This window comes from Vombatus ursinus, unplaced genomic scaffold (genome assembly GCF_900497805.2).
Source record: "Vombatus ursinus unplaced genomic scaffold, bare-nosed wombat genome assembly UNPS02014810.1, whole genome shotgun sequence".
Taxonomy (NCBI): Eukaryota; Metazoa; Chordata; class Mammalia; order Diprotodontia; family Vombatidae; genus Vombatus; species Vombatus ursinus.
In genome coordinates, this window is record NW_020954588.1 from 48,793,626 (window position 1) to 48,816,072 (window position 22,447).

General features: G+C 48.0%; 1 protein-coding gene across 5 annotated transcripts in view; it reads right to left on the bottom strand.

The window, feature by feature from the left end:
* Positions 1 to 1,408: 1,408 nt before the first annotated feature.
* KIF1A (kinesin family member 1A) overlaps positions 1,409 to 22,447 on the bottom strand; it is a 154,028-nt gene continuing 132,989 nt past the window's right edge. For all 5 annotated transcript variants that reach the window (XM_027875924.1, XM_027875923.1, XM_027875925.1 and 2 more), the window contains 11 exons: positions 19,717 to 19,831; positions 18,236 to 18,369; positions 14,716 to 14,777; positions 13,752 to 13,897; positions 12,055 to 12,264; positions 10,814 to 10,891; positions 8,282 to 8,406; positions 7,313 to 7,465; positions 6,219 to 6,411; positions 3,664 to 3,782; positions 1,409 to 2,046 (listed from right to left, as the gene is read on the bottom strand). In XM_027875924.1, the coding sequence (XP_027731725.1) occupies positions 2,004 to 2,046; positions 3,664 to 3,782; positions 6,219 to 6,411; positions 7,313 to 7,465; positions 8,282 to 8,406; positions 10,814 to 10,891; positions 12,055 to 12,264; positions 13,752 to 13,897; positions 14,716 to 14,777; positions 18,236 to 18,369; positions 19,717 to 19,831 (1,378 nt within the window). In that variant the 3' untranslated portion in view covers positions 1,409 to 2,003. The remainder of the gene's footprint in view (positions 2,047 to 3,663; positions 3,783 to 6,218; positions 6,412 to 7,312; positions 7,466 to 8,281; positions 8,407 to 10,813; positions 10,892 to 12,054; positions 12,265 to 13,751; positions 13,898 to 14,715; positions 14,778 to 18,235; positions 18,370 to 19,716; positions 19,832 to 22,447) is intronic.

The window sequence follows — 22,447 nt, forward strand, 5'->3', positions numbered from 1 at the left end:
TTCACATAGAAAAATAAAAATCAGTCTCTGGCAAACATGACACCATCCCACCCCCACCCTTGCTCATCAACCAGTCATTGTCTCATTGAATTCACAGAGCCTTCTCACTAGATGGGAGAAGGATAAAACCCTGTCCAAAATAGGTAGTAAGACTGACCCCTGTGCTTCAAGACAACAATACTGAGTTCATGGGCTGAGTATCTAGAGAATTTAGAGGGACTTGCTGATTTAGTAAGATAGCCCATTATTCCGAAAGGTCCCTCTACCCTGAATTGTAGTGTCTGTACTCTGGCATGCTTCCTGGTTCTAAACTATCCAAATGACCTTACACCCAAGAGCTCGGATTAGACTCCTAGTCAACAAAGAGCAGACTTACAGAAAGGATGGGCATTGGCTCACTGTGATTCCACTATCAGTGTATTGCTGGATCCTTCCCCGCCATTTTCTTTCCATTTGACTGTATAGTCTCTATCCGAGGGCCTCTAAGGTCCATCAATCTCATGAGCTGAAGGTGGGGGTGGAGAGAATGGTCAAGAGTTGACTCTTCCTGATAACACAGGGCACAACTGAGTATAACCCAGTTTGGCTGCATAGGTATAGTTTCTCATTTGAAACTACAGGTTACAACTATAGGTAGGGGAGCCTAGAGAGGACACCTGGGCCCTTTCTATACTACTGCCACCTGGATGCTACTTTGTAGACTGGCTGCCTAAGTCTGGGACTCTCTTTCCATATCCTTGTTCACCCTATTTCTCTGGCATTACAGCTTCAGACTTAGAAATGTCAATTCAACAAACACTGAGTACCTACTGTGTGCAAGGCACACTCTGCCTATCTGGTCATACCTTATGGGGCAGAACTAGTGATGAGAAGATGGATTCATGTTTCCCAGGTGAGGAACAACTGCCTCTCATCCAATATACTGGTTGGGTTTCAGAAAGTAAGGCCTCCTGGTGGCCCCAAACCAGTTGTGCAGTACAAACACATAAACCCATGTACAATGGAAAGGCAAAACCATTTGAAAAAGTGCTTTGTCTCTGAGCAGTGACTCAGGTACAGGGGCGCGTGGAAGTCTGTGTGCGGACTATGGGGTGTCATGGTGCTGGGTGTGTAGGCAGAATGTCCCAGCCTTCTCTACACTTCGGTTTGGGTTAGGCTCTGGGGAGAGGGAAGAAGGGAATGAATGTCCAATACACTGACTGGCCTGCTGAGTGTGCCTGTCCTTCCCATCTCTCCAGCCAGCTCCAGTGTCTGCCTACACACCCCAGCAGAGCTGGGGTTCCCCTGAACCTTACAGGGTCACAGCATTTTTGAAAGGGAATGAAAATGATGTTATCTGACGGTTGTTTATTTCCCAGAACTCCCTCTCCCTAGCCCTGCCCTGCCTCAGTGAGGACTGTCGCCCAGTGTTTTCTGGAGCACCGTAGACCAAACAAGGAAAACTAGAACCAACTCAAATCAATGGCCCAAGGGGAAGGCATTAGAAACAAATGTTTCATAAATACAGACAGGGCTTACAAGGAGTGGCAGAGCCAAATCCTAAAACCTCGCCAATTCATGGTATTTCCGTAATGGATCCATCCATCCTTTAAAAGAAACTCTGATTGGCAGCTGAAGAGCCTGACTTGTGACCTTTGACCTTTTGAACACTCTCCAACCCTCTCTACCAAGAGCTTGCTCAACCTAGGAGTAAAACAATGATAGCTTCTGCTAATGAGCAGTATAGGTTGTGGGGACAGTGGGTCACCTGACGAAGGAAGGAGTGGAAGATTGTGTGTGCAAGACAATGGTCAGGCCAGGCCGTGGCAGTTTAGCGGCTACCACGAAAAACGAAGGTGAAAACTGTTGGCGGGCTGGCGGAAGAGCAGGTGGTCAGGAGTGTCAATGACGGGACAGATCCAAGGTTAGGGACATGGGGGTGGGGAGTGCGGGAGGTTGGGAAGGACCCTCCTACTGGACCCGATGCAGTTGGCAAAGAGATGAGTTAGTGGAAGATGGTCATATTAGATCCTCATCTGGGCTGTTCTCCTTCGAGAAAGTTTGGATCTGTTTCAAAAACCAAGGAGGAAACAGAGTCAGTCAGTGGGTTGTGAGAAGGAAACAGGAATTAAAACAAGGATATCTTTACGCAGGGACTACAGAGATGGCCCAGGAGTTGGAAAACCTGCGTCCAAATGCTGCCTCTGATCTGACACATCTTGGCTGAGGGATACTGGGCAAGGCAGGTATCCTCTGAGCACCCCCAAGACCAGAAGGTATAGGGTGAGTGGCAATCTGCATTGGGAGAGAGGGCTTCTTCTCTGAAAGTGCCTGCACCAATGAGATCACAGTTCTGGTTTTATAACATGTATATGTATACATACATGTACATATGTATGTACACTCATATATGTCTCTCTATATATATACAATATATACATATACAAATATACTAGCTGTGTAAACCTAGATAATTCTCTTAACCTCTGTTTGCCTCACTTTTGTGATCCAAAAAATGGGCATCATCGTAGTATCTACCCCCCAGACTTCTTGTGAAGATCAAATGAGATGATGTATGTAAAACACTTGGTAAACTTTAAAGTGCTGTCTGAATGCTACCTATTATTATCACACACAAAGACGAAAAACATACATATATACACACAGGACTTGAGGTTCAGTGGTGATATAGGGAGCCATTGACGTACATCTACACATCAAGCCTGTAGGTTTGGGAAATAATTTGAGAATTACAAGCAATCATACCTCCCTTGGCATGAGGAATGAATGAATGATAAAGCATTTATTTAGGATCATAGATCTGGAGTGCTAAGTGACTTTGCATCCAGGCCCTTCATTTGGCAGCTGGGGAAGCTGCGGCCAGGGTTAAGTGACTTGCCCAGGGTCCCAGAGCTAGTAAATGTCTGAGACCGGAGTTGAACTCAGGTCTTCCTGCCTCCAGGTCCAGCGCTCTATCCACTCTCCCATGTTTCCCCTACCCTGTCATGATGTCTTCCATTCTCTGAATCCTTCTACCTGCTCCAAAGCACACAGATGCGTATTCTCATACCCCACCAGCAATTCTAACAGGGCTCGGCTCTTAGCTCTGCACACCACCTTTTCACTTCTCTCCACTGGTGGCCGTCTCAGGCTGGCCATGGCTCCGCCCTCGTTGCCGCCTCTTCCAATGGGTGAGTTCCTCCCTAGAGCCACTAGTTGAGGACCTCCAGTGCCTCCCCAATTCCCTTTCTTCCCCCCCCACCCCCCAACCCCCGCTCCTGCCATGCTCCCTTCTGGCCTCCTCCAATCCTAGCTCTCAGACCCACATTTTCATCCTGCAGAATCTCCCTGCCAGCTTCTAGCTTCCTTTTATGCTTTGTCTTCCATCTTTGGAGTGGGAGTACCTTGTAAACAGGGGCCATCTTTCCTCAGTTCTTAGCCCAGTGCTTGGTATATGGTAAGTTTAGTAAATGCCTCATCTAGTCGAATCTACACATTCTCATCCTGGCATTTCTCTAGCAGCCTCCCAGGAGTAGGAACTCTTGGAGTTTCCATATTAGAAAGGCTTTAGGGGCCATCTGGTCCAGGCCACACCAGAAAGGCATTCCAATATTACAGATCCCCATTTTCCTCTTCCCCATTAGTGCTTTACAGTTAAAAAATAACACACACACACACCCCTACCTTATGGTTCCAGCCAAGAGAGGGTTGAATGCATACAGCCAGTCATGCATGTCCTTGTCACTGTTGGCCTGCAAAAGGATGCCTCGATGCTCCGTGCAGACGGCAAACGTGTTGGGAGTCTGGAATAGAAGAGAATCAGGTGGAGATCAGGGCAGCATGGCCAGGGCAGCGTTCTCACAAAGAGTTATCCCGAAACAAGGTCAAGAAAATGCGATAACTAGGAAACGAGGAAATCCAGAGATCCAATTTCAAACTCGCCATGATGATGCTATGATGATGGTGCTTCTATGGGCCCTGTGCCATGTGGGACTATGATGATGGTGGTGATTCTATGTGCTCCTTGGACACAGGGTCCTCCAGAATGGCGGACTTGGAGGTCCAAGCACAACACCTGGGCCTAGGGTTCAGAAAACAACTAGCTTAAAGCCAAGGGGTGTGTGGTCAATACAGAGTAGGCAAAGATCAAGAGTTCTTAGTCTTTTCTGTGTCATGGACCTCTTTGGCAGGCTGGTGAATTCTAGAGACCCCTTCTAAGAAGAGTGTTTTTAAATGCATAAGATACATAGTATTACAAAGGAAACTGGTTATATTAAAATACTGTTGTCTCTCTATATCTATATCTATCCATCTATCTATCTATCTACCTACCTTTATCTATGTACCTATCTATCCATCTATCTACCTACCTTTATCTATCTATCTATCTATCTATCTATCTATCTATCTATCTATCTATCTATCTATCTATCTATCTATCTATCTATCTATCTATCTGTCCATCCGTCTATCCATCTATCCATCTAACTAAAAACCAAGCTCAGAGAGCCCAGGGAGTTAGCCCCACCCCCTCAGTGGCCCCAAGCCTCCCACTACAGTGCCCTCACCAGTTCTGGCCCATTCCAGAGCACATTCTATGCCCACCATGGATCTCCTGCTATTTGTCCTTTCCCTAGCTCACCAAAAACCCTTCTTCCATTGGTGTGGTTTGGTTTAAGAGTACTTGCCTCATACTTAGTGCTAAGATGCAGGGGTGGCTAGAGAGGACAATGTAGCCTCCTCATACTAAGAATCAGTCCAAGGCAGGGTCATGCAATGGCCCGGAGGGCCCATCCACCCTTGGGTCCAATCACTCCTCAACCCTTCTTGGCTGATGGCCAAGGATGCCATGGAGTCTCTGGTGCCATGGAGGGAGTGTCTAACACTGGGTTCACAGAACTGCAGAATCTCAGAGCTAGGAGTGACCCCACATACCTTCTAGTCTAACCCATATGAGGAGGGTTCTCCCTTCTGTGTCATGCCCAAGGAAGGGCCATCCAACCTCTGATTGCTTCTTCCCTCCAGAGGTGGCCCATTTCTCTTGGACAGTCCTGACTATTAGCACGGTTCTTCTGAGTCTGAATTTGCCCTCTCAAACCATCCACTCATTATTCTAGTTCTGCTTTCTGGGGCCACATAGAAGACATCTGTGGCATCAGGGGATGTCAATCGTTAGAGGCCAAGTCTCATGTATCACAGATGCTGCCTGTGGTGAGGAGGCTTTTGGGGATGGGGCGATCAATGAGTGTGAAACATCAGGAATGTTCTATTCCTCGTGCCACGAATCTTTCACTTCTAGGGATGCCCAGCCCCAGGTGTAGCAAGCCCTTGACTTCTCATCAGTGCCTCCAGTATCAACATCCCTCCTCCCACATTAGAGACACAGCTGAGCAGGTAACAGGGGCAGAAATTTTCCTTGGCATTGATGAATTCCCAATTCCCCAACCCCATGCTCCACTCCAAAGGTGGTTCTTGGTTTTTTTTAAGCTGAGTGAGGAACAGACCTACTTGCTAAAGTGGGGAAAGCCAGGAGTGTGCCATGTGGCCAGCTGCTAGTGAATACGTGGGAGGTGGGAGAGAGAGGGACTGGGCTAGGGAGCCACCTGGACTGGGGGAGGAGCCCCAGAAGGACTTTCTGGAGCTCAAAGATGTCTCCCCTACACATCCCTTCATTCTTCTCTTGCCAAATTGGCCTACTTACTGTTCCCAAAGTCACCATATTCTTTCCCATCCTTATACATTAAAAAAAAAATACCCAGACCCATAGGTCTGGACCCTTCACAGAATCATAGGTTGGAAGGGACCTTGACAGGCATCCATTCTGACCCCTACCTGAAAGGAATCTCCACTAAAACATGCCAACAAGTGATCATTGGCCTCTGCTTGAAGGCCTCCAAGGAGGGGGATCCTACCACCTCTCCAGGCTGTGCCTCATTAGAACTGCTGTCATTATTAGAACCAAGGTATCAGGAAGAAAGAATCTTGCCAGGAGTCAGCCAGGCCGAGTTTTGGCCCTGATTCTACCAATAACTAGCGGGGCGATGTTAAGGGAGTCTCCTTCCTTTTCTGCATCTCAGCATCATCATCATCAGAATGGGGTAGGGAGGGTGCATTGCACGAGCCAGCCTTTCCAACTCCGACATTCTCTGCTGGTGAGGCTCTGTGCTCTTTGCTCTCGTGGAGGCATCAATACCACCCCCCCCAGCCCAGCACCCCACTACTCCTCCCAGATCAGTTACCTTGAGCATCGCCTGCTGGTCCTCGCTGTATTCCACCTGGGCAGTGGAAAGGTTGAGAATGAACCTCTCCACAGAGTCCTTGTCACTGTTGTACATATAAGCATAGGGACGCCTCACCACCACAAAGCGCTTGGCCCAACCTGTCGTCTTAGGTTCCAGAAAGTGTAGGTAGCCCTTCTTGGAGACGATGGGGCTGAAGAAAAGGGAAAAGGAAAGGCTTTACTCCTTGGTGAGCTATGGCAGGTGCGTTGGCCTGGGGAGGTCCCACTCATCATTTCACCATCCCTGGAGACTCTTCCCAGGACCTTGAATCTCTCCAGATCCAGGGTCACGAAACCAGCCATCCCAATGAGAATGGAGTTTATGCCTAACTCTGCTCCTGACTAGTTGGGTGGAGATCCAGGCCCAGAGCTTGGCAGAACTGAGCAGGGTTTCAAGCTTTGAAAGGGCTGAAAATACGACCCACGTCTTGGAAACTTCCTCCTCTGCCCAGAGGTGTTCCATGCCTATGGAGCTGGCGAGAGTTCAAGAAGCTAGATTTTTAAAAAATGTTACTTTTTCTGAAAAGCTCTTATCACTTTCTCATGTCACCACATTCTGACCCGGCCAGGGCACCATGAGACCCTCACCCATCACGTCTAGAAGAGTCTGGGGAGGCCTCATGTCACCATGCTCTGACCCACCCAGAGCACCACGCGACCTTCACCCATCACGTCTAGAAGAGTCTGGGGAGGCCTCATGTCGTCATGCTCTGACCCACCCAGGGCACCACGCGACCTTCACCCATCACGTCTAGAAGAGTCTGGGGAGGCCTCATGTCGTCATGCTCTGACCCACCCAGGGCACCACGCGACCTTCACCCATCACGTCTAGAAGAGTCTGGGAAGGTGTCAGCTCCTCAGTTGCCTTTTGGGACCATGTCTTCAACTCGGAAGCTCTCCCTGGAATTGTGCCCATTGCCTGCTGGGTTTGAGCGCTTACATTTGGAATGGATCAGGGGCTGGGAATCTCCTCTGCCACCATATGAACAGGTCTGCCCCTTTTACTCCTGCCTCCCTTAACCACACCAGAGGGGTGAGGCTCAGCTTCCATACCTGACCCGGATCTCTTGTATGTCGGGCACCAACAATCGCTGGGGCTCCTTTTCTGCTTCCGGTCCGCTGGCAGGAGAGGGAGATTTCTTCTGGTCTCCCTCCAACACTGGTTCCAGTTCAGGGCTGGCTGGTCGGGAGCAGGGCGGGGGGTTCCTGAGGGGGCAAACAAGGACCATTTTATTAGGGGAAAGCCTGCATGATCTGAAGTCAGCATGGCCCTGGGTTCAAATCCTTCCTCTGAAACTTACTAGTTATATGATCCTGGGCAAGGCCCTGCACTCTATAAACCTCAGTGTCCTCATCTATAAGACAGGGAGAAAAGTATCTGGCCTGCCTTCCCCACAGGATTGTTGTGAGCATCAAAAGAGATCATGGATATTTTGTAAATGTTAAAGCATCACACAGAGGCAGGGCTTCGCAGTGGGCAGAGAGAGAGCTGGCTTTGGAGCCATGGAGACCTGGGATGTGATGTCTGTCTGCACTCAGCTGAACAATTCTGGCTTCCCACCGGTAGAATGTAAGCTTCTTGAGGCACTATTCCATTTTTGTCTTTGAATGTGGGGGCTCTGTGGTACCTCGCACACAGTAGGTACTTAATAATGGCAGGCTGACTTGAACTGAATTTGATATAATGAGGCAAGGTTGTGACTTGGGAATTTACTTCCTTTGCAATCTCAAACGGTCACTGAGATAACATTGTAGTCATTTGGGGGGCATTCAAAAGAATGTGACCCTGGAGCTAAGAGTCCAGAGTTTGAGTCCAGACCTTGCCACTGCCTACCTCTGTGAGCTTGGGCAAGTCTCTTAATTTCTTGGTTTTCTCCTCTTTAAATTCTAGCGGTTGGATCCAGTATGGTTTGGTGATGCTGCCCCATAGCTCGGACACGCCATGCATCCGTGACCTGCTTCCCAGCTCACTGGGTATTTCTTGCTTCAAATGGCCCCTCAGGTCTTGGTCATTTGGCTTACCTCAGGTCTGCAGCGGTGTACCGGCCTTCAACCAGGGATGGGCAGGTAGAGGATGGAGTCAGAGTAGCTGCACTAAGGGGGGACATGGAAGGATCCCGCAGCAAAGTCACCGACATCTCTGACAGCTACAAGGGAAAAGGAAAGAGAGACGGGCTCTTTCTCCAGCCTTGACAGTTGCCAGCTGCTCTCGGAGCTGGAGCACAAGCCTGAGGGGCAGAACTGTGACTGATCCGCTCTCTCCTTTGGCCGTCATACAGCTCAACGGATTAGGCTTTCCAGTGCCAAACAAGCTCTAACCAAAGGCCCTTAGACCACTGCTGACCTTTCATGACTAACACCCGGGACCTGACCTATGTCCTCAGCAGGCAAGTAGGAAAGGAGCTGGAGAAAGACATGACAAACCACTCCAGTATCTGCCAAGAAAACCCCAAATGGGGTCAGGGAGAGTCAGACATGACTGAAACAACTGAACAACACACTTACTAACTGTGTGACCCTGGGCAAGTCACTTCACCCTGTTTGCCTCAGTTTCCTCATCTGTAAAACAAGCTGGAGAAGGAAATGGCAAACCACTCCATTATCTCTGCCAAAAAAACCGCAAATGGGGTCAGGGAGAGTCAGACACGACTGAAACAACTGAATAGCAGCAACAATAAACACATTGACTCTGACCCTGAGTCTTGGGGATTGTTCTTGGAATCGTGTTTCACTTTTGTCCTTTGAAAACATAATCATGTCAAATCTGCCCTCAGACACTTGACACTAGCTGTGTGACCCTGGGCAAGTCACTTAACCCTATTGCCTAGCCAAAAAACAAACAAAAAAACCCCCCCATAATCATGGTGCCTCCCTATCAGAACTGAAAGACCTTCCCAGGCCAATGTTTCATAGATTTTCCTGGCAATAGACCGAGGGGGGCTCCTGTGAGAGTCCTGCAGAGGGGTCTGTTTGCATGTCCGTATTGGGGCTCCTATGAGCTGGCAGAGTGAAGTGGTTGTTTTCTCATCCAATCCAGGCCCTGATTATGCCTTCATTCGCCAAAGGAGCCAAAAGAGAGGACAGGATAGCGGATCTGGAGCACAACTGGTTTTTTGTACAGTGAAGGAATTATGTTGTCTGAGTATTTAATAAATGTTAATTGAATCGGAAATTGAAGTAAAACCCCAACCAGTGACCTTATGCTAAATTCTGGGCAATTCTGACAGGCAAAGACAAAGGAGGGATTATACCGTCTAATATATTCCTGTGTTTCATATTCATCAAGAATAAACAGGGCAATTTCTTGAGCAGACCCAAGTGGCTAACAATCTTTGCAATTTGAAGTAGTTTCAAAATGCTGAAGAATTCCCCCACCATGTTACCCATACATATTGATTAGCACTTGAGAACCAGGGCAGAATATTTCTATATTTTACAGGCTGTGTTTATGACCACTTGCCAGTTTTTGACCAATTGCTATCAGAAGCAGTTACCTTCAGTAAGGGTGGCTCACACGGATAAAATACGCAGCTCCTGGCTTGATGGGATTCGAGAGGGGCCAAAATACTTTATCAGATAAAAATGCCACTTCCATTTGCTCATTGGAGCCCAGAAGTGACATCAGATTTTGAAAGACCACGTCAGTGGAACCCAAGTTCTTGCAGGTTCTACCCAATCTGGAAGCCTCCATAAAGGGCCTGATGATGTTTGTTGTCTAAGTACCAGCCCAGGTTGATGCAGAAGGGCCTGGCACCCTCTGATGGTTGGTCATATTGGCCATAGCCTTTCATGGGGTCATCTACAGGGGTCTCAGCTGGTTGAGGGAGGAACTCCAGCGATGAAGTCGCAGATATTTTTACTTATTGGAGAATTTATAAAAGTGATAAATAGGTTTATGTTCTGAATGTTAATCTAGTGTATACTGTTGCTGAGAGTTTATCTGAATAATATCTTTGTCATTCTATTCTTGAAGAGTATCAGTTAGAGAAAAACTTTGTGTCAAAGAATGTCTAGTAACAGCTGTAATTACTGTTTTTTGAGGAATGAGACCTTGGACAAGTCACCTTGTCTCTGGGCTTCAGTTCTTCCATTTGTAAAATGAGGGGGAGCCTAGGTGATCTCTGAGTCCCTCACCGGTGTAAATCTCTGCTGCCAGGCTGAGCTGGCTTCTTGGCTTCACTTTGGGCGTAGAAGAGGAGCTGATTTGCTTACTGTCTCCCTAGGTTGGTTCCTGGCCCACCAGGGTCTGTGGACTTATTCCTCATTCCCAAACCTGGTAAAATGCAAGTACTCCTAACCTCGTAAAGACAATCTGCTGAGACACCTGGTCCCTTTGGTTCCATGATGATAAGTAATCCAGAAACGAGCTTTAATTCACCAAATAAAGGGGATTTTCATTTATAAAATTGTGGGGAGGTCATATGGCTTCCCTTCAGCTTCTGAAGGCCTTTAGCTGGGATGCATTGAGATGCTCAAACGGCATGGAATATGACAATTCTGTGGTGTTCTCAGGGGCGGGGAGGGACCCACAGAACAGGGGGCTCCCGATCCTACCTTGCTTTCACTGGCGCTGACGCACACGTGGCTGTGGGTATACTCTCTGTTGAAGGTGTGTGTGAGGAGGCGGAGGCACTGGGAGGGAAAGAAAAAGAAGCTTCAGTAAATGACCCGTCCTCCTAGGAGCAGATGCTAATCCAAGATGGGAAGAAGGCACATGGTTCACGTAGGGGTGGAGAACTCAGGTCACTGGACAGGGAACTTGGCTTGGACATAAGGCGAGGCCTTAAACAAGAGCTCTGCCCAGGTCACTCGTGTGACTGGCCGTTTAAATCCCAACTAGCGGAGATTTACTTGGTCAACTTCCTTGGTCAGTTTCCTGGCCAGAAGTCTCTGTTTCCTCTGCCCCACCCCAACCCCAAATACAGGTTGGAATCGATAATTTAGAGCCTCTTTCAGTCTTTTTGACTTCCTCATCCTAAGATTCCATAAACAGAGGATAATGGGATAGAGACTGAGACAGGATGAGAATCTAGACACCATGTCATGGGAGGAGCTGTTTCCCGAGTTTACTCTGGAGAAGAGGAGATTTAGGGGAGACAGCTTAGCTGTCTTCAAGTGCTTCAAAGGCTGTCACAGACCACAGGGAGAAGAGAGTCTGCTTCAGAAGGAACAGAATTAGTACGACAGGACCAGGCACTGCCCCTCTCTGGGCCTTGGTTTCTCGCTCTGTACGGTGAGGGGGCTGGGCCTGATGCTCGAACTCAAAGTTCCCATCCAGCTCTCAACCCTATGACCCTACAAAAGAGTATTTAAGCTGAGTTGGGCTCAAGAGCATAGCCAAAGAGTAAGCTAGACTGAAGAGGAGCAGGAGTTGCAGAGGGAAAGCTTTGGTCTGGGTCAGGCACATGGTGAAGAGACGGGAAAATCTGTTCTTGTCTGGCTGAAGGAGGAAGAAGCTTGAGGTGGGCATTCTCTTGCCATTTTTCTGTGTATGGGGCCATGCAGAGATGTCCTGCCTACTGACAGGCCAGACAGGATGTCTTCTAAGGGCCCTTCCAGCTCTTAAGATTGAAGGTTTCAATTCCCAAGAGGGAAGGGAGTACAAATGGCGACCTTCCTATGCCTCAACTCCACTGTTAGTGCCACTCTCCTTTCAGTCGGGTGACTGCAGGGGAATTCCGAAGGGTCCTGGCCAGGGCATGATGAGGTGCACTTGCCTCGGGCAGTTTGGAATGCAAAGTGAAGGCTGGGGAACAGCCTTAAGCCCGAGACCCTCAGAGAAGGGCTGACCGTACCTTGGCCGCCAGCTCCTTCTGTCGTTCACTGGGAATGTCGAGGGTCGTGGTGCGACTCTCTGAGGTGCCGTCTGAGAGGGGAGAGGAGACACAGGAAGTGCTGTGGGACTCAGAATCCTCGCTGGAGCAGGGGGACAAGGTCTCCAGGGCCGATCTCTGAGTTGTCTCCAGCTTTTCACGTAGGAGGAGATAATGTCTTGTCTTTTCAACCTTTAAAAAAAAGAGCATTTTCCAAGTTGTCAGACAGATAATGTTTCTCTTTCTAAATTGCATTCTGTACACTTCTCTGTGAATTGACATCACATTATGGGTGTGGGAGGTGGATGATAACCATTATGCTCATTTCACAGATGGGCAAACTGAGGTCCGTTGGGTTTAAGTCCTGGGTCACATGGTTAATGCGGGAGTGGGGAGTAAAACTGAGATTTCCTTGGTCTAAGAACAAACTGAGATCCCAGGTGAACGCTGTAGAAATAAGCTACTCTCCTCTCATTTTCAGTAGCTCTCTTACCCTTGAGTAATTCCATTCAACAGTGTAATGAAGGCATGATGTGAATTAACTTTTTGTGCCTTCTGTAGGTCACTTACTATGTGAATGTTGCCAGTCACCCTGTACTGTACAATGACCTCAGAATACAAGAGCCGATGGGCTTCAGAATGCAGTCCAGGCTGCGGGAGCCTTCCAGAATTGCCTCTCACTTACAAACTTTCTGTAGTCATCCCAGAGAGGCTTCCCCTGGGTGGAGGAAAGTGAACGCGATCCAACTCTGGAGAGCGGTTGGTTCTGGTCTTGCCTTCGACCCTTCCTCAGCTCAAGGGCCTCCTTTGAAAGGGGGCATCTCCTGGTCCCCCTGGTGCTAGTGACTTCCCTTCTGAGGCTGACTTGGTCAGTACCTTATAAATACCCAGTAATGGACATACTGCCTCCCTAGAGAGAATGGAGCCTGCTTGAGGGCAGGGACTGTCTCATTTTTGTCTAGGTAACCCCAGTGCCTAGCACAGCTCCTGGAATACAGTAGGTGCTTCATAGCAGCTACCTCCCAGGGTTGTTGTGAAGATCAAGTGAGGTAGTGTTATTACCTTAGAAGTAATAAACTTTGTAAAGAGCTTTGTGAACCTTAAAGCACCATATAAATGTGAGCAATTTATCATCATCCTCATCACCACCATCATCATCAATACCATCATTACCACCACCACCATCATCATCATCATCATCATCATCATCAACCTCCCTGGGCTATTATGAGTCTCGAATGAGATCCTGCATGTACAGTGCTTTGCCATCCTCAAGGTGCTTAATTGGCAGGTACCTTCTTGCCATGGAAACCATGTTATCATTTCTTGGATATTTATTTCATATATATATAAATATATATTCCTCCTGAGGGGGGTTGTAAGAGAGATTGTGGTGTGGTAGATAACAGGACTGGCCTTGGCATTAGAAAGGCCTGGGTTCACATCCTGCCTTTGACACATACTGACCATGGGACCCTGGGCAAGTGACCAAAGCTCTCAGTGCCCCAGGCAACACTCTAAGACTAGGTGGCACAAACCTGCTGCCCATCTGCATTAATGGAGGGAGTTTTCACACCAGAAGTTCCCTATGTTTATGGAATCACAAGTCTGTCCCCTCCACCATTCCATCAAAAAAACCCTGAAAAATGGAGGGAGTGGTTGCAAGTATGACTTCTCACCTCTTGAAGTAGACTTAGCTTCTCAAGCTCCCACTGATGGTCCAGGATGAGGCTGTCACTGCGGGGCCTCCAGCCAGCCAGGTTCTCCTCCCCTCGGACATAGGCAACAGAAGTGTCCAGGACACGCCGACGTCTTCTCTGCATTCCTAGAATGAAAGGATCACCCCTGTTTCAAGACCCCTGCTCTCTCCTTAGATGGAACCATCATCCAGACCACAAAAGATGGTGACAGAAGTCTGCTTAGTCATTCACTGAATAGCAACCTGGGGGTCATGGAGCATCAGCCCAAAGTCACATTTCTAAAGACGGGAGGAGGACAGATGCAGCAGAATAAGCGTTTCCCCCTCCAGTAGCCTCTTCCTGGCCCACCTGAGGGACACTCGTAACACAGAGCATACAACTGAAGAGTGAACGTCACCAGCAATGGCCCCTCCGGAGTGCCACAGCACAGGTCATGCACCATGGGCTCAAACAGAGTAGATCCTTCTCTAGGGAGTGGCCATATCAGGTGAACAGTGAAGGTCAGGAGGTTGGCCACTGGGCTGGAGGAAGGACTGGTCTCTAGTGGAGATCTAATTACATCTAGTCCTTCCTTGTGTCTCTCAAGGGGTCAGGCTATAGGTCAGGCCTGACCCTCCGTGACCTAATGGCATAGTTTTATCATACTTGGCCACAGCAAATTGGTGCTAGCCGGGCAGGGGTCTCTCAAAGTCTGAATTCTCTCCATTAGCTCAGGCTCCTTTTATGAAGATACCAGGGGCCAGATTAACACCCAAAGGGTCTGTTCCGATAAAAGACCTAGGGAGTTAATTGAATACTCAGGATTTTAGACTAAAAAGTCTTCAAATAGCCTTTCTAGGCATCTGGTTTCCTTCCAGATCCTTTCCCTAAGCAGGGATGCACATTGACAAGGGTGAGCCTGGACAGCCAGACCCAGTGAGAGGGGACAGGACAGATATCTTACCTGGACTTCCAGCATCAGCCACGCGGCACAAGCTAAGTTCATACACTCCTGTCACCCGGTTGCTGAAAATGAATAGGTAACAACCTTGAGCCTGCTTAAGAACCTTCTATTGCTCCCTATGGCCCCCAGCATAAACTGCTCAGCTTGGCATTTAAGGAATCTAACCTTCTGGCTCCAGCTTGTACTTCCAGGTTTCTTGCAGACTCTGTGTTCCGGTCAACCTTGCCTGGCCTGCCATTGCCTGAACTCCACCTTTTATGTCTTCCCTCCACCCCCTAGCACAGGCTCTTTCCCAAGCCTAGAATGCACCCCTACCTTCCTTCAAGGCTCAACTCAGGTGCCACCTCCTCCAGGGAGTGCTTCCCAATCCCTTAGTGTTTGATCCCTCTGAGATCAGCATGCATGTGCCTATTTGTGTACATACTCTATCCTCTCATCCCCAGTAGAATGTAAGCTTCTGGAAGTCAAGGACTGCTTTTCATCTTTCCATTGTATAGACACCCCAGCACCTTGCATGGGGGTCTGACACATGTGCAAATAAGGTAGAAGATTTGTGATTGAGCAGTGTGGAGATTCCTGCCCCAAATATGGAGCAAAACATAGTTGATACTTGAAAAAGCACAGAAAATGGGAGGGGGGAACCACAAGATTGGAGAAGGGCAGATGTTGCTGCGAGTTTCCAAAAAGTAAGAGAGCAGAATCCAAATCTTACATAGGCCAATGAGCTGGACTTTGATTCCTGGGAAAATTCTAGAAAGGATCATGAAAAGAGATGGTTGGAGCAGTGAGGACAAGAGCCAACCTGGCTTCTTCAAGCACAGGCCATATCAGGCTGGCCTCATTTCTTCATGGCAGGACAACTAAGCCAGCAAATGTTGTGGATACAGCGTACCTAGGTATTAGCGAAGATTTTGATTATGTATTTCATCTATTTTTCATGGAGAAGCTGGAGAGGTAGGGCTTAGATAATAATCCAGTTAGGTAGAGTCAGTGGTTGGATGACCAGACACAAAGAGTAATGGTGCAGTGAGTAGTGCCCCAGGGATGTGGCCTTGGTCCTGTGCTATTGAACGTTTCCATTAATGACTTTGTTAGAGGCAGAGATGGCATGCTCATCCCATTTACAGATTGAGCAAAGCTGGGAGGGAGGGAGGGAGGGACCACTACCATGATGGAGGACAGAGTCAGGATCCAACCATATCATGGCAGGCTGGATCATTGGGCTGAATCCAACAAGATGGAATTTAATAGGAATCAAAGTGAAGTCTGGTTCTTGAGTACAAAAAAAATCAGCTCCTCCAATACAAGATGGGGGAAGCATAGGCAGAAGTAGAGTTGTTTTGAAAAAGATCTGGGGGTTTCAATGGATTGAAAACATTTGGGTCAGTGAAGTGATATGGAAGCCAGAAAAGCTAAGGGGATCCAGGGCCACATCAACTGGAGCAAAGCTCCCAGAAACGGGGAGGTGATAATCCCATTGTTCTCTGCCCTCATCAGATCTCTTCTGAAGCACTGCGTTCATTTTTGGACTCCAATGTTTAGGAGGGACATTGATAATCCAGAGAGTATTGAGAAGAGGGCAACCAGGATGGTGGAGGGACTTGGGTTTGTGATATGTTGATAGGTTGAAGGACGTGAGTTTGGAGCAAAGAAGACAAGGGGGGCCTACGATGGTTGGGTGTGAGTGCTGGAAGGGCTGCCATGTGCAAGATGTAGACTTGTTCTGTTTGGTCTCAGAGGGGAGAACCAGGTGCGGCCAATGGCTGCCGGTCGAAAAGAGGCTAATTTAGCCTTGATGTTAATCAGATTTTATCAGCATTGCGTGAATAGGACTGGATTGCTTCTTTTCTACAGCTCACGCATCTGACAGATGCTAAATCCCATAACAAAAATGATGATGACGAGACAGTTTGTGTTTCTTTTTCTAAAGAACGGGAAAGTCACTTGCTGGATACTGAGAAGATGAATTTTAATCTGTGAGCAGGGACATCAAAGCAATCCTTTCCATTGCCAACATCCCAGGGGTCATTCTAGGGATCAGCTGGCCTAGAACTGACGGGTTATGGGATCTGAATAATAGGGAAGGGTCTGTTTATAGCTCAATCATTTCTACTGACTCTTCTTGCTCCTCAGAGGACCTGATCATTGAGCCTGTGTTCTTTATTATACAGTCATTCAATCTTAAGAATAGGAAGGGACCCTAGAGGCCATCCAGGGTGACTAGTATCTGAGCTGAATTGAGAGCTGAAAGGAAACTTACAGATCTTTGCAGGCAAGTGCCATATTTTCATCTTTCTTTGTGTCCCCAGCACATAGCCTAGGGCCTGGCACATAGTAAACACTTAATAAATAAATGCTTATTGACCAACTGACAAGTGTCTTATCTTTTCTAAGACGTTTCTTGGCTGATATTTGGAACAGCCTCACTCGATGATCCTTCTAAGGCACAGCATCTGTGGTCCATGCCATGAGTCATAGGTCTAGAGAGTGAAGGCATCTTGGAGACCATCAGATCCAGCCCTCTCATTTTACAGAGGCCCGGAGGAGGTTAGGTGACCTGTCCAGGGTCACACAGCTGGTAAGTGTTTGGGGCAGGATTTGAAGCCAGGTTTTCCTATCCCCACATCCATCTACTCTGGCAGACTGTTATTTTGATCACCTTCTTTTAGATGGCCTAAATTTGTCACAGGTGTGGAAAATATCAATTCTATAATTTACTTAGAAGACCTTTCCTGCTCCCTATAAGTCTTTTGCCAGAGCATGCATAAGGATCTTTTTTCAAACTGTTTTTAGGTGACCCTCAGCGGTTCTTGGAAGCATCTTCTGCCTCTTGGGGCCTTGGGTGTAACTCTGTATTGGTCACTCCCTTTCTCTGCTGGGCTCTTAACCTTGTGGCACTGCCCATTCCAAAGGCACACATGGTCATAGCCATAACTCATACCTTTCCCACCCTGGGGGCCTGATATGTTGATCACAGAGCTACAACTAGTAATTGGTGTCCCCAGAGTAGGACACACTGTTCCTGATGTAAACAGCACAAAACACACCGTGAGACTCCTCTGGGGGTAGGACTGGGAGGTGTGGATGGGTGAGAAACAGGGAGGAGTTGCCTAGGGAAGTGGGAAGAGCCCCATTGAGTGGCTTCTTATTTTCACCAATTATTCTTATGAGGTCAGTGCTAAACTTGGTTGTTTCTGTGTTGCTAAGGTTACAAAGGCTATTGGCCCCTCTCTCAATGCAGGAGCCCTGGACTTCCTACCCTACTTACAGCTCTAACTGATGCCCCTTTCCAGCCTATTCTCCACTAATGCTCAAAGTCATGCAATGTGTTTGTAACAGAGCCAAGGATATAGAAGCCAGCCCCCTGTTTCTATCCCACTATGATCAGAAAGCCCCCCAGAGGAGGGTCCCACTGGATGGTAGGCACAAGTCCTTCACTATGATGCATTTGATGGGTGTAATCTTTTCTTACTGAGTCTTTCCCATCTTCCCGAGGCAACAACCCTGGGGAGGACCTTACCTCTCAGAGGCCCGCAGGCTCCCACTGCCAAATAGGTTGCGGATAGAACGAGATGCTGGGAGTTTAGCGTCCCGGGAGTAGAACACCATGCAGAAGTCTTTGGTGATCACAGCAGGCTGGGTACAGTTCTCCATCTGAAACACAGCAGGGAAACTCAGCAAAAGGGAACCAGGGATGGTCTTCCGAGGAGTGGATGACCTCTAGTCGCCTGGCCTCTGCCTCAGCGTCTCCTGTGCTTGTACATTAAGTCAATGGGCACACTGCTTCACATCTCCACTCGCAGGTTGGCTGGTACCCTACCCCCTCAGCGGTCTCAACAATTCACTTCAAACTTGAGGTCACTGTCTCCCCTTTGTCTTGTAACTGGATCATCCCCAAAATGAGCAATGCCTTTTACAGATGATGCTCCATAGGCATCCTTTCCTCTGGGTCTCACCATGGAGGCCACTTCTGCCTTCCTTCATGGGTCTGCCTGAACAAAGGACACTGGGAAAGGTCTCAGCACAGCTTACCTTTAGGCTGATAAATGGATCAGAGCTGAGGATAACTATTTCTGGAATGAATGAATGCACACATGCCCCTAAATGATGAATGGCAGATTTGACCTAATTTTTAGAATGATCAAATTCCAAAGCTGAGGTAGCCTTCGAAATTATCTAAGAGGGAGTGTTGCATTGCTGTGAAAAGAGACCAGTCTTGGTATCCCATCTCTGATACCTACTCGCTAGCTATGTGGCCATGGGCAAGTCAACTAAATGCCCTGGGCCTCAGTTTCCCCACCTGTAAAATGGGAATACTCACATGTCTAGAACCCATCTCACAAGATTGTTGGAAGGATCACATGAGATCAGATTCATAAAGCCTTTTATAAACCTCAAAGGGCCTTGTAAATGCCCGGCCATTGTGATCTAATCCAACTGTTTCTTTCATAGATGAAGAAACAAGGCCAGAGAGGGCAACAGCTTTGTCCAGTGTTACTCACATAAGCAATTAGTGGCAGAGTGTGAGTCTCTGAGCCGGGGTTCCCAAGACAAGCACCCTGCACACTCTATCATGTTACATCTTGGGTTATTTTCTTTCCAGATGTTGTTTAGTCTACACTGTGATTTTACCTCTAACTGGAAGTCATGTGATGTGAACTATGAAAGCTTCATCTCTTCCTTCTCAGCCTTCCAAGCAGTTGTCATGGCTGATAGGCATTGCTCCATCCGTATTCACAGATCCCCGTGACCCATTAACCCTTCCCCTTGTTCTGCTGGGCTAGGTTTGCCAGGCACATACAGAGAGCCACTGGTCGGGGTTTCAGACCCTGGTTCTTATTTCTACTTTCTGACATTTCCTGAGGTTCGCTGGGATCTAAACCCTTTGGGGAGTTGGGAAATCAGAGTAGCTACCCCCAAGCATTTGGGTCCCAGGGCTGCATCCTTTGGACTACTGATGGACTTGGAGGTTTTGCCCTGGGAAGAGGTCAAGTTCCTTGCCTCGATATAAGCAGATAGTGTCATGTAGATCTTCTCGCGGTAAGGGGTGACCCGATTCAGCAGAAGGGAGTTGTGCATTGAGCTGTCCCAAGCTGCTTCAAACTGGTAGAAGGTCCTGAAAAGAAGCAAAGATGGGTAAAAACCCAACATGGGTAAAAACCCAGGCACGCCGGAGGCAGGGGCCAAACATGCAAACACATGGACACACACGGGTGACGAGCAGATGTAGCTGCCCCGGAGTGCCAAAGCAATGAAGTCTTCCAGGAGGAGGGAAGGCCAGGCTTCCACATGCCCCCTCACCAGGAGGCTTGGGGATTTGGGCAAAAGGCAAACAAAAAGGAGCCCTCGGAGGGTCGGAGTATTTGAGGACCTGGTGCTTTGGACAGAGATGGAAATTCTCTGAATGACACAGGGGGAGATATGAAGAGTCAAAGAGGGGAGAGAAGGAAGGCATCAGGTTAGACCTCTCACTGTATTACAGCAAGGGAAACTGAGGCCTGATGTGACTGGCCCAAAGGCCCACAGGTGGCCATGGCAGAGTGGGATTTGGACTTCAATTCTAAGACGCCAAATCCAGTGTTGGTTCTTGTGCACCATGATGTATCTGCCAACAATGGGCAGCAGGGAAAGGAAGAGAAGAGAGGGAGAGTCCAAGATGGAGAAAAGAAAGAGAGAAGAGAGTGAGGATAGAGGAGGGAGAATGAATCAAAGGAACCTAGGGAGGGCAGAGAGAAAGAGAGCACAGAGAGACAGAGACAGACAGAGAGACAGGGAAAGATAAAGAGGGACAGAGAGGCAGAGAGACAGAAAGAGAGGAGAGAGAGAGAAGAGACAGGGACAGAGATAAAAGAGTGATAGAGAGACACAGAGACAGAGTGATGGAGAGAGCTGAGAGACAGAGATGGATCAGCAAGGTGACTGAAGCCACAGAGAGCTGCCTAGGCATGGGGGATCGTGGCACCTTTTGCCCCTCTGAATTGAACCAAATGACTTTGTAGCGGCAGCACTCCAGGGCGCCATCTCTGCAGTCAAACACAAAGCATCAACACCTTCCTTCCGGGAACTGGAAGAACTCTTTGAGCTGTGTGAGGATGTTCAGAATGGAAACCAGCAGGGAGACCCCACTCCCACCCCCCATGTGCCTCTGCCCTCTTTTTGGTTTCCCTTTCCATGGGAATTCCATCCCTGAGAAGGTCAGAATCCATCTTGTGGGATTTGGGAGAAAAATGGCTCTGAGAGGGAAGATACCCAGGAGCTGCCTTCCAGAAATCAGGGGAAAGACTCATTTCTGATGAAAATGGAGCTGGGGAAAAGCCCTGGGTTTACAGCTAAAGGGCCCGGTTTTGAATCCCAGTTCTTCTGCTTTAGAGCGCTAGGATATTGGAGAGGTCCTCTCCCTTCTCTGAGCCTCTGTTTCCTTCTCTGTCAAATGAGGGGCTTGGCCTCTAATGGCCCTTCCAATTCTAGATCAACAGTCCTGCAACATGCTCCAGGTTCCCTTTTATTTTGTATCTCAAGCAAGAAAGCACAAGCCTTTGTAAGTTCTCCTCTTTTCACGTGGTCTCTTTCTCTTAACAGTGAAACATCAGCTGGCTGCTGACCTAGGTCCCCACTCAACACGTTCTTGAGAGGATCTCTCTATATTTTGTGATCCTTTCTATCAGACTCAAGAGGCAGCGTGGGATAGCAGAGAGCCAGCCTCAGACCCATGCTGGTTGTATGATCTTCGGTCCATCATTTCACCTTTTTGGTACCTGTGTAAGATTCCAGGCTGCAGACGAGGGGCTGACCTGTGTTAGCTGAAGGAGTTTTCTACATTAATGAAATCATAGGTCCAGCACCCTTCCCTTCCTTAGCTTCTGAGAATGTACATCAAATGTCTGCCTTTCTCCCATCTTGTATGCCTTCTATATATGCTTTTCTATGCATATATTATTCCCTCTTGCTAGATTGAGAGCTTCCTGAAGACAAGGACTCTTTCATTTCTGTATTTGCATCCTCAGCACTTAGCACAGTGTTTGGCACATAGTAGGTATTTAATAAATGCCTGTTGATTGACTGATTGAATAATGCTCAAACTCTAGGAAATGAATCCTTGGAAAGTTAAAACTGGGATCTAGGCATATGTTACTAGTAAAAGGTTCAATCTCTTTTCTTTCCTTTAAGATGAGGGAACTGGAGTCACTGAACCATCAGCATTGTCCAGGAGCACTGAAGACTCTCATATCTGTATATACTTAGAATTACGGCATCACCAACGTCAGAGATGGGAGGGACCTTGGACATCATTTAGTCTAATCCTTTCAATGAATGTTGCCCTCTGATAGTTAACCCAGGCTACATAATCAATACTTTGGAAGGCTCCCCATTCTTTTGGAGGGAGCAACATTCTGGGGGGTTAGTATTTTCAGAGTTATAGATTGAATCCTGAAAGTTGGAAGGTTGCTCCCCTCTCCCACCCTGAGGTCATAATCACATTGAGCCCCATCATTCCCAAACAGCATGGTTTCCAAGTTCTTGGCCCACTCAGGAGCTGTAGGTGAGGGTCATCTGTTTTTAGTCTTATGCATATGCCTCAGTTCAAGATGTCTAGGGTTTGCCTTCAAAAATTCTTGAGATTCTCCTATCAGAGCCCTGAAGCCTTGTCCTGGTTTCCATCTGATTATCCTCCGGAAGACGTGGTTCAAAGACACTTTAACACCAACATTCCATCACCAACAACACAAAAGTT